Source organism: Nelusetta ayraudi, unplaced genomic scaffold (genome assembly GCF_046127955.1).
Source record: "Nelusetta ayraudi isolate G7.1 ecotype Tasmania unplaced genomic scaffold, CSIRO-AGI_Nayr_v1 ptg000136l, whole genome shotgun sequence".
NCBI classification, from domain to species: Eukaryota; Metazoa; Chordata; class Actinopteri; order Tetraodontiformes; family Monacanthidae; genus Nelusetta; species Nelusetta ayraudi.
Window position 1 is genome coordinate 3,810,037 of NW_027466186.1, and position 12,338 is coordinate 3,822,374.

The following is a 12,338-nucleotide window of genomic DNA, read 5'->3' on the forward strand; positions in this document are numbered from 1 at the left end:
TCTTTCTCTAGTAGGAAATAGGGATAACCACACCCAAAACTCTTTTTATTGGTCTCTTTTCTACTTTTGGGTGATCTTGCTGATTTGCCATCGAGTGCGCTACATGCACCACATGGATGTAGAATAAGAACTGGATACCGGACTGGCAAGATGGCGGCGCACCGATTGCCCCCCCCATAGAAAATAATGATTGACAAATGATTAACAAAGCAGAAATGAAAAGTAAAAACATAAAACAACCAATCAAATGAGTGTGGGGCGTGATTATCCCGATTTCCTCCCTGGGGAAAAAATCTGCAAGTGTCAGCAGCCGGCGTAGCGTCGCTAATTTCTCTGACTTTGTGTTGAACTTTCCGAAAGAGTGCCCCCAATGTTTGAAATTCCTCTGCAACGACTTTAGGCTTTTGGGGGGACGGGAGGTGGGTGGAGGCGGGTGTTAGGACGGCTCTGTCAGCACGACAAATTGCGTGTTTTGAATTCTCAAAGAGGGCTCGTTAGCAAAAGTGAAAGCATCATTTCCCTCAGAGGCCCAAGTCTCATCCCAGCGTCCATCTTCCCTCTCATCAGCCCTCCTTTTGTTAATTAGCGGGAGAGGCCTTCGAAATGCTCGCCAAGCCCCCCGCCACCCTTTTTATCCCTCGTCCGTCGCGCCTCGCAGTCGAAGGCCTTATTATTTCCGCACAAAAGGGCAGCGTGGCGAACGGACATTAACTCAGATTCAAACCGAATCCAGCACCGTTCCAATTAGCGAGATTATAGCTGTCACGGTGCATGCCAAACTGGGCCGTCGCACCTAACCGGGGGGAGGCTAATGAAGCACCGGCAGCTGCTGTGAGGCGCGCACACACACACGGGCACGTGCGCACGCACACGCAAACACACCGACAGGAAATCGACAAACAAATGCGTTTTTTTTTTCATTTAAAGTGTGTGGGACGCAAACGAGTGCATGTATTCAGTGTGAGAGGTGGGCGGCTGTACTGGTACTGTATGTCAATCAGAACCAATCACATACACTCACACACACACACACACACACACAAAGCAATCATTTCCAGCTGCGAGGCCTTGACCCGACAAACCCCGGGCGTGCACGTTGGAGCAGATGTGCGTCGGAGTTATGAGCTCAGTGTTTGTGCAGCCAGGCTTTGTCAACAGGTCCAGTATTGCCGCCGCTGTTTGCCTCCGTGTTGACAGAGAGCCGCAGCCGACACCCTGCGAGCGACGCGGGGGGGACGTGCGCACGTCTCCGCGAACACCATCTCAAACCCAGTAATTCCAACCTAAAAAAATTTCCTTTCCATCCGTCACTTTTATTTCATTTTTTTTCCCCCTGGATGGAAAAAGGAGCAGCTGCAACGCCGCCGCTGTTGTTCATGCAAATTGCTTTTCTCATCGGCTTGGGTTGTTTCTTGTTGCCAGAGAAAAAATGACAAACCGCAAAAAAAGAAAAAAAAACACGTCCAATCGACTCCATCTTGACTGCTTTGTTGTGCTTCTCATCACGACAAACCGTCGGTTGTGCGGCGGCACCGACCTTATCGTCTCTCCTGCTTCTCATCACGGGAACTGCGTGCCCGTTTTTTTTTTTTTTTCCTTTTCCTACCTGCCAGAAATTGACAACACGGAAACGCAATTATCCGGGGGCACAGTGTCTTTAGTTACTTTGAAGCAGCGCATTGTGTTCCTACAGAGGAAAAAATTGCATGCGATAATTTGGGGTAATAAAAGCACATTAAGCGTTCGAGGTCAACCTGCGTTCTTTAGGTTGCTTTCTGGCGTTGGCCTTGCCTTTTTATTCGTTTTTTCCTTTATAGCCAGAGAAGCTCCGACGTCAATTTACCCTCCAGCTTTGCTGGCATGGCAACAGTTGCACGTTGATGTGTGGAGTGTTCAAAGCGACTTCCTGAAGGGGACTTTTTTTCTCTCAAAAGATGTGCAGTTTAAAATCCCTCATTTTTTGACTGGCAGCCACTTTAAAAGGGACCCCGGCGAGGCCCCATTACCAGCATTTTCACTTCCTTCCCTCTTCCTGTCGCCTCTCGCCTTGTTATCTCCCACTGCAGGCGACACGGCGGACACCTGCGGCGATCCCGGCACGCCCGCTCACGCCAGCAGGGAGGCCGGGAACTTCAAAGTGCGCAGCAAGGTGCGCTTCACCTGCGCCGTGGGACACACCATGTACGGCTCGGCCGAGAGGATCTGCTTCCCCAACGGGACCTGGTCGGGCAGACAACCGTTCTGCAAACGTAAGCGAAGTTCATTTCTCTCTCTCTCTCTCTCTCTCTCTCTCTCTCTCTGTAAACATTAGCAAATAGAGCAGCGGCCAAGTTTGCACCATGGATGTATTATAAGAACAGGATACTGGACTGGCAATATGGTGGCGCACTGATTTTTTTCCAGCGGTCACTCAAGGTACTGCAGCAAAAAAAAATCCCATGTGCCCAAAAAGCATTTTTCCCATAGACCCCTCCAGTGAGCTTGATTGTCCACACTGGGCTTCCTTAGAGATATGGTGGTGCAAATGGCAGCTAACTGGGAACAAGACCATTGCTCTTTGTATGTTCTTGTGTACATGTAAGAAGTGTTCTATGGGTAGTAAAACCAAATTACTTTTATTTTACAGCGATTTTACGCTTTTGCTAATGTATTTTTTTTTTTGCATTATATTAAGCTTTTACCAATTTAAAAATCATAAATGTGTTCAAATTCTATACGCTGGACCTTTAATGTTGGAGTTTGTGTGTCACCCCTGCCGCACACACTTGAGTGTGAACATGAAGGCATTCCAGTGTTTTTGTTTGGGTTTTTTTTCCTGCTCAGACTTGCCCGCAAGAAAACGTAGCAGCGCAGCAGATGGATCTGCGTCTCCTGCTCAGCTTCAGTCTCGTGGGTTGTTCTTCCACTTTTTTTTCTGCTTTTCTGACAAGCTTCCAGATTTCAACCCAGAAAAATAATTAATTCTTGACACCTAAAGCCAAGTTCATTTTTGGAGTGTGATAAATGGATCGTTTTCGCGGATGGTGGATTTTGCAGATATTAGTTTGCTCGACATCTTGCATAAATTACCCCCGGGGGGTCACCCGGATATTGAGGCAAATGTTTGCCGGTTGCTGCCTTCTTCTCATCGCCTTCCGCCCGCCTGGCGCCAAGCCAGTGCGATTTTTTTCTTCTAGCTTAACGCAGATAAGTCCGTCTTTCTCCCCTTCTTTCCGTCTGCCTCAACGCATTGTCATTCTCTCAGTCCTGGACTTCCCCACAGCTAGCCTGCTCGCTATCTTCTCTCTCAGCCGCCTGTTTATCTCGCCACCTCCCAGCTCAAGTCCTGACGTGGAGATCGTTTTCAGACGCTGTGAGTCGGGCGAGGGGGGAAACAACACGCTGAACCCTGAATAAGTGGCGTCGCTGGCTGCACGTATGATGGAACGGCCCGCCCGAGCCGGAGCCAGGCCGTTCTTTATCCAGCGAGCTCCTACAGAACAGTCAGCGCGGCTTAATATCCGTCTGACAAAATCCATCACGTTCTGTTTTGCATTTCCATCATTGCAGCCCTCTTGCCTCTTGCGGAGCTGAGAGGCCCGTCACAGTTGACTTCTGCTTGCATGTGGCTGGCATGCGCTGTACAGTCATGCGAGGACGCCGGCACCCTGTGTCGGTGTGTGTGTCTGAGTGATGACTGCACACTGATGGGCGTTTGTAGCCACTTCCAACACGTCTGTCTCCCTCAAGAGTCGCTATTTCAGGTTTCCCAGGCAATTAAGTGATCGAGAGCGCAGATCAGTCCTGTAATTAGACGCGATTTGGAGCAGAAGGAAAAATACAAACACGACGCAAACTCCATCTTTCGCCACCGGGGACCAATGTTTGTTGGCTCGCAATCCAGAGTTTGGGTTGGTGTAGCTGCTCACTCTCTGGCAGGAGGCTCCTCTCGTGTAAACAGGGGAAGTGCTTACCTCCACCATACGGATGTTGGCTGAAATATGTGACGTTCACTCCGATATTCTCCACCGTCTTATCAGGGGTTCAGTTCTGCCTGGAAACAAGTCTTTTATTTTTATTGTTGCAGGTGTAATCAGACACACTTCTTTTTTGCTCTTGGTGTGTTGCGGTCTTGACAACACAGAGTGAGTTGACCATGTAGGCATTTAAAAAATGTGATCAATATTAACATTCCATAGCTGTCACAATCACATTTATATACACTCTACTTTGCAGCTCATATATTTGTAATGAACCAACTTGATTCTACGGCAGTGCGCTCAAACCAGCCACTTCATTCGCACCTTCAACTGCGTGTTGGCGCAAATGTCTAATCAGTGGCTCTCATGAGGGCAGCTCGTCGCGTTTAGCCTGGCTGAAAAGGTCAAGACGAGCCGGCAAAGTTCCAACTGAGCATCGGAATTTGGAAGAAAAGGGATTTTTCTCTGGTGCCACTCAGGCTCGACAAACTGCTGATCCGCTGAGCGCAGCCGTCTCAAGGTTCAGTTTACGGTCCCAAAGAGAGGAGAGGCAGGTCCCCGAGTGGCTTGTTGATGGCAGAAACGCAACAGTGACTTAACAAAAGAAAGCACCACTGTACCGCCTTACAGCCAAGGTATGCAGAAGGCTGATCCCCGAAGGTTGCGGTCGGTCAAACCTTGGAGCAGATGGGCTGCAGTCGCTGTAGACCAGCACGCTGTGCCCTCGGGAAAGTGAGGATACCGTTCCCACGGTAGAAAACTGGCAAAATGCTGCGAGTCGTGTGGATGATCTCTGCTCCAACATTTAGAGATCAGAATTTGGCATAAACGACATGAAAGCACAGATTTATCCTGCCGTGTATCAACAGGTTGGGAGGCTGCCGGCGTTGTGATGGTGCTGGGTGGGGGGGATGTTTTCTTGGCAAACTCTAGATCTGCTGCTGACCAGCAAAGGATCCTTTCAACCACTGTTGCCTGCCTCAGTTGGTTGCTTCCAGCAGCTTGTGGTGCCGTTTCGCAAAGATCGAATCGCGATCAACGCAACTAACAGACAGCAGGCGCAGGGTCTTTTTTCGGGAATTTTCTGTATCATTTTTATTATCTTTTGAATTGCACAGTTTTTCTGTCAGAGAAAGAGACGCATTTTTTATACGATCGAGTTTGATTGTTTTTAACGCCGTTGCGATGCTGCAAACGCATCAACTTACCAGCAATGAAAGGACTCAGACAATACGTCACCAGTACACGTACTGCAGCCTCATAGGACGGCTATGTATTAGCATTATTACCACACATTACCTCAAACCAACTTCCAGGTGCTGCTTTGGGTCAATTGGCTTGTGGTAATTTGTCCTCCTCTACCTCACATGGGGCACAACATTACGTGAGGGCTCCTCATGCTGTCCCGCTGACATCTGGAAGTCAGTTCAGAAATAAATTAGTTTTAATTAGAGTTCTTGGATGAGGCGGAACTCGGAAAGTTATTTGTCGCTGCCGGAGATTGAGGACGACTCATCGCTGGTTCCTGGCCGCCCATAGTTATCATTGCTCTGTTGTATAAAGTATTCCAATACCACATTACAGCATAATTTGAAATAACTCGTCCACACTTTCATGCCATTTATTCATGACGTAGCAGGTGTGTAATGGCCTCAGGTTCCACTCTGCACTGTACGACAGGGCACCTTTGGCATGAGGCGTAATCACAGATTTCCATCACGGATGTGCAACTGAGCCATCTGCACAAACTGCGTGGCGCCAACAAGGACCACATTTTCTGAGTGTTTTCAAGAACCTTGTAGAAAGGATACCGCCAGGAATTGTGGTGACATTGAAGACAGAATAGCAGCCAAGCAGATATTAGCAGGACGGGTGAGTTTATAAGTAAATGCGGAAGTGAGGAGGGTGTGAGTCATTATGTTTGTTTCTGGAGGCGAGCTTTGGTTAGTTAATGACCAACACATGGTTGATGAGTTTCATTTTCCTTCCAGCAAGATGTTCAGATGATCCGGTGCAAACATTAAAAGAGCGGGTCAAGCACCATTCAAGCATCTCTTCATCCCTTTCATTGTATTGATTTAATGTTGCACAATGCTTGGACTATAACGTCGATGTGTTTATTAATCTTCTTTTTTTTGTCCAAGTTTTGATAACCTTAATTGCGGCTCTCAAATACACTTGAGATGGGCGCTGTAAGTTTGCAATCAGTAATGGGTCCCCTGCTTTTCAGAAAATAAAAGCTGTTGAGTTTTTGAAAGTGCACCTCAAGTCCTCGGATCAGATTATTACATTATCGCTGCCTGATCCTCCTCTTGTTAGTACATCCGCGCCCATTAAAAGTCTTGACCATGGATCCACTCTGGGAATTGACAATAACAAACTGCACTTTTTTTTAAAAACTTGGATTCATCAGCAGCGTAAAGGGGATTTGTGCAGCACTGCAGTGGCTCTGCTCATTAGCCACACTTAATCAAGCTGTGATGCTGTATATATTAGCGCTTCTTCAAGGGTTTGGGTCACCTTTTAGAATTTTATTTTAAGAAGTGGAACACTCTCACCAATTCTCCACTGGTGAGAGTGTTCCACCGGCGCAGTTTGCCATCTGCCTGACGTCAAGGCAGTAATTGTTGTGTACATTCTCGCTGCACAATTCCGGGGATGTAGGTTTTTTTTCAGAGCTTGTTAAGCACCTTGAGACCTTCAGAAGCCATCGTGTGATCTTGTTTCAAGCTCCTGGTCCTCAACCTGTGACCCACTGATTTTGAAAAAAAAATTAAAAAGGCCAATACGATTTCCCACCTCTGACCTTCTCCTTGTCTCTTCTCTCCTCCGTCTCCCAGCGGTGCAGTGCAGTAACCCAGCAACACCCACTCACGGCCGTATTTCCCGTGTGGACGGCACGACGTTCTCCCACTCCATCGTGTACTCGTGCATGGAGGGATATTTGCTCAGCGGCTCACCCACACGCCAGTGTTTGGCTAACGGCACTTGGTCTGGGACGGCTCCGAACTGCACATGTAAGTATTGTTGTGAACAACACAAGAAAAAAAAAGAGAGGATTTTGGCTCACTTCTCCTTTCGCTCACTCGGCTGCGCTTTGCATCTGATGAAAGGAAGAAAGAGAAAAGTATTTTCTTCTGACTGTCTGGTTTTCCTGTCTTGTCATTTAAAAGGCAGTTGTTCTTTTTTAGCACCTATGTGGAGTTTATGGCCGGCACTGTCTGTTTAAGCACTCTGCAGCATATTTTGGCATCTTTCTTTCCATGTCGATAGTTTAGGGACAAAATTACTAATTTCTGGCAAAATAAAAAGTAAAGAGCTGGAAGTTGTATAGGTCATGTTGTTTGGGCTCTTCAGAGTAGGATTATTTTCTAATTTATCTACTCAGCGTTTCCCTCATGCCATATGTTTTGTCTCTGTGTAATAATTGGAACAAAGGAAAAGAGTCTCCACACACTAGAACCTCTACTACCTCTACAGGAGAGTCTTTGAGAGTCTTGATTTTATTGTATTATAATGTAATCCATTTTATTCATCAGCCTGAGGAAGTAGCCCAAGTTCATACTGAGCTGGATTGTAATAACATCTGGAGCCGCACATGAACAGTTTTCAGTCCCTCTGTCTGCAAAACCGCCGGGCGTGTTGCGTAGTGCATAGTGCTTCTCGATCACGGCAAATGAGCCTTGCAGCCTTGCAGTGATTAAGAAAAATGCCAATCTATATTCAATTTGCAACCGGAAGGCCATCAAACAAAATTACGCATTGTTCTTTTCTGTGAGATTTACCATATCCTCTCAAGCTGTCATCCCTTTTCTGCTTGTTACCCAATCGCTCCAAAAGATAAATGGTATGGGCATAATTTTCAATTTCAGGACAAAATGAGCCTCCGAAGTGAGAGACACAGGAAGGGAGGGCGGGGAAGGGGAGAAAAATTGCAAACTGGATTGAATAATAATGATCAAAGATTCAGGAAGGCGCGCCACAGATGCTCTCCACCCTCTCTTCCCTACTTTCGAGCCGGCTCATCACTAAAGTTAGCGCTGGTCTCTTGTACGCTATCATTCTACATTAACTTTCAGTGGTCAGCTCAGGGACATCAACACTCGAGAGCAGCTCTTTGTGCCTTCATTAGGGAGGCAATCATTTTCACGGTTCACGGGTAATCGATCATGTGGGTTACCAGTCCAATGTCACACAACATTCTCAAGTGGAGAGAAAGAAAAAAAAAGTTTGCCCTGCTTTTTGCCCTGACGGTCCCCATGCTGAATAAATGAACTTTATGGAGCGTGCAAGGAATTAGGGAATTAGATGAAGTGCATGCGGAAGACTTCTTCACTGAACTGTAAAGTAAAGCCATAAAGCACTTTATGAAATAGTCAACAATGGGTATTCAGGGAGGCTATTTGCCCGGTAACATGCTGTGATTCTGCTGATTTATGTTGACTGTTTAAGTATTCCGGCTTCTCTCTCTGATTCCAAGTCCAAAATGCATCCATGTAGTTCTTCTGGGCCCGGAGGATCTTTCATCTGCATGCAGACTGCTTTCTTTTCTTTTTCTTTCGTGGAAACTTAAATCGAGGTTGAAGCCTTTCAGAAAAAAACTCAGACTTTATTGTTTGCATGTGTACAGGAAAGCGTCAATATTTTGTCGTCTTTGTTTGAAGATTTCTTTTGTGCGCCCTCTCGAGTTTGTGCGACCTTGTCTCCTAAGCAACAGTGGATAAATGTCAAGCGTTAAGAAAATGCTGCAATTACCTTTGATGAATGATTTTTGTGCGACTAAATGTGTATCTGCTCTGCCAGTGTGTTGGGGACAAGAGTTGTGGCGGCCTGTTTTCTTTCTCCTTTATCCTTTTGCTAATGAACTTCATATTGCTATCAGTGACAAACTTTAAGGGTGACTCGTACTAGATGTGAATTCATATTTTAATCAAACATTCCTTCCATACCTTGTTTAACTTTGAAAGGCAGAATTAATTACTGCATAACATTCTACAAATTGTCTAGGATACTTGAAAAACATCCCACATGTTGATGTTTACAGTCTTGCCTTTTAAACTGAGCGTGATCATTATGGTGGAAAATATGCTGCTTGCCTTTTTTTTTTTCAGTGAGTCTTCCCACATCCTCACTAACTTTTTCAATGCTGCTGCTTTGCAGCTAGTACGTCTCTCACTGATCCGCACTAATGTGAAGACGGCAAATTGCGTGACTGAATGTCATGCAGTGGGTCTAATTATGTTGCTGGTGCAGGTCCCTGCAGCACAACTCGCCCAGGTTTTGTTGCAGCCCTGAATTTGGCGTGACCCAAAGATAAAAACGGAAACTGCTTTTACAAATCCTCAGACATGTCCTGAAACGCCAGGGACTAATAAACTCGTGGCTTCAGAGAGAGCAAGTGTTTAATAATGGATTAAACTGTTTAGCTTTGCATCATCGGCGCTTCTGATCAGGGCTTTTTCTTTTCTTTCTTTCTTTTTTACGACTCCGAACCAATGAAGAATCACTAAACAGTGGCCGGTAATGATCGGTTGTTGATTGATTGTAGCATCGCTGATTGGCACTGTGGATGGAGCAACAAAAAGCAAACAAACTCTAATCTCCGCCAACAGTCTTTTATGATTGAGCCTCCTGTCTTTAAATCTCCAAAATCCACCCTATATTACTTTTACAACAGTACCTTCCAACTCACAAACAGAATTCCAGAGTTTCAGATTCCACATTCAGTTCCTCCAGGATATTATTTTGTGTCAGCGGTTTTCAAATTTCCAAACTAGGTGTGTATCTTGCCAAAAATGGAGTTGGCAAACTTTTTTGATTTTGTGGCCTTTTCAAAACACTCTGTTACATAGCAGCGTGCTGCCGACTACACGGTTAGCCACAGCAACTGCCTAGTAACACTGCAGAGGCTACTCACATGGTCACAGCCATAGCAACCACACAGGGCCCCATAGCAACTGCTGGTAATTGCTCGCTGATAGTAACAGTAAGCTAATTTGAGCTAAGTGAAGTCAATCCCAACTAACTGGTGCAACATTTAATCACAATCTCTCACCATCTCTCCACCATGTGAGTAAAACCAAGATGGCTTTGATGCAAATGTTTTGTTTTTTTCTGCAACAGCAAAGTGCAAGTAATGACATGAATCAACAGCTTGCATCTGACAAAAGCGAGCGTTTCCAAAAGTGCACCTGCACAACTTGCAGAGATTCGAAAGAATGGTCTGCTATTCAAAACCACACTCTCCACATCTCAAATCTTCTCCCAACATATGCACACCTGTTTTCACACTGGCGACACTGAATAATACCCTGCAAGAACAGAGACGGCTCTGAAAGTTTGACGAGGTGCCGGTGAATGTGACACTGATGAGGATGCTCTATTTTTTTTTCTAGGTTAAAAGTTATGACTCAAACATCTAAAGAAGAAAAAATAAACTTGCAGAGGTTTGAGAGAGTTTTATTATGTAATACTGGTTTGACGCGTGCTTGACGTTGCCTGAGGTTGTAGAGTTAGCTTGGGTTTGTGGAGGTCAACAGCCTGAAGCTTTCTGGCATTATGCCAAGTTTTTTTTAGGAGTTATTTTCCTGTTCCTTCATTTCTCTCCATCCGAATATTTGCATAAATGCGCAGACACGTCTCAAGTGAAATTATGCTGAATTGTCCTCAGTTTGCGTCCGCTGTTCCAAAGGGAAGTGTTGTTGTTTTTCAACGAAAAAGTTGAGTTTTTCTTTAAGTTACCATCTGCATTAATTGATGCGTAGGAAAAAAAATAAAATTATCTTGTATAATCTGAGTGCGGTGACCCGATACGGAGGGGTTCACCGGTCACGACGCCTGCAAAGTAGGAGAAATGTGGTAAAGCTGACAGGTTAGTTTCTTTATTAGGCTGTTTCTGCTGCAGGCTGCTCTCGGCACGTCAGTACATAAACAGCAGAGAAATCGCTGCGTGCGGGGCTGCGTGCCCGTCTCCGGGCGTACATTACAGGAAGCTCTGACAGGGCTGCTGTATGGAATTCCTTCTGGTAAACAGAAAACACAACAAATATAGCTCATGTCATCCATCAGGCAACCGTCAAGGCTGCACGGCTGTCCTCTCAATTTCTGCTGCGCTGCAGGCTATGGTCATACCTTCCTGTGTTGGTCGCTGCCGGGCTTGATTGTGTGTTTCTTCAGGATCGGCTGCACAAAAGGAGCAGCATTGATTTTGTTTTATTAATTTATTTCTTCTAAGCAAACCTCAGTTGGTGTCAACATGGAATTTTAAAATCCCAGCTCTCCGCTGCTCTCCCTGTCAGGATACAAAGTTAAGTTGGACTCACTTGGCTGTAATGAACACACACACACACACACACACACACACACACACACACAGTCCTGTAGTGGAGTCTTTGGCAGCAACAGAATAAACAAACAAGAACTAATTTAATGTGGAGGAGGTTTTTCACAGCAAAAAAAGCCATTTGCGTCAAGCCAGCTCCGTACCCTGAGGTCAACAATTTGGGAAAGTTTTCCACCACAAGCAGGTGCAAATGAGGGTTTTAAACATAAGCAAAAAGTACAAACGGGCAACCAAAGTAGGCGAAATACGTGCGGTTTCATTAGAGATAGCACGAGGTTGAACTTGAAATATAATGGGCCAACAAACAGCCATCTGTTTGTTTTGGAGACGTTTCCAAAAAATGCCCAGAAAATGGAGAAGAACAAAAAAAACAGGAGAGAAAGAAATCGTTTATTACTTGTGCATTGTTTTCTACACAAAAAACAAAGTGTGAAATAATTGATTAATAATATTGTGCAAACTTTTAATGAGGCAAGCATTCATTCTCCAAGACACTTGTATCAAACTCGAGGCCCGTGGGCCACATTGGGCCCATCACATCATTTTTTTTCCCCCGGCCCGTGAGACCTTGTGTGAGGTGCTGCTGCTGCGGCGCTTCCGCCTACACAGTTCTATTCTCCTGAGGTGGGAAGTTGTCCACGGAAACAAATGAAAGCATCCAGTGTACTTTCAAAATAAGAATAATGACAGTAACATTGTCCTACTACAGCGATGCACCTCAGCAGCTCAGTTCTTCATCTTCTCTTTTTGAAAGCGTTTACATTCAATCATACATTTTTAAAATTGTCCAACCTGTGAAAAGTTTATGGAATTTAATTTAAGAAAAGTTTTAAAAAATGCTAATATTATAGCTTTTTTTTTTTTAAATGTTTTTCTTTATTATATTTACTTTAACAAATGTAGTAATGTGGGTGTCAACCTGACAGATTATGAGGATTTCAAATAGGAGAACTACACCATGTGCTTTCATATAGTTCTATATGCATGCAAATGCACAGTATTGTTAACTTACATCAGCTATAAAGAAGCTCAACTGT

General features: G+C 45.1%; 1 protein-coding gene across 6 annotated transcripts in view; it reads left to right on the top strand.

Annotated features, from left to right (window-relative positions):
• LOC142879402 (CUB and sushi domain-containing protein 3-like) overlaps positions 1-12,338 on the top strand; it is a 194,173-nt gene that overhangs the window by 146,338 nt on the left and 35,497 nt on the right. For all 6 annotated transcript variants that reach the window (XR_012925297.1, XM_076012676.1, XM_076012678.1 and 3 more), the window contains 2 exons: positions 2,067-2,249; positions 6,800-6,976. Coding sequence is in view for 5 of the 6 variants with exons in the window: in XM_076012676.1 (XP_075868791.1) it covers positions 2,067-2,249; positions 6,800-6,976 (360 nt within the window). In the remaining variant the exon portion in view is untranslated. The remainder of the gene's footprint in view (positions 1-2,066; positions 2,250-6,799; positions 6,977-12,338) is intronic.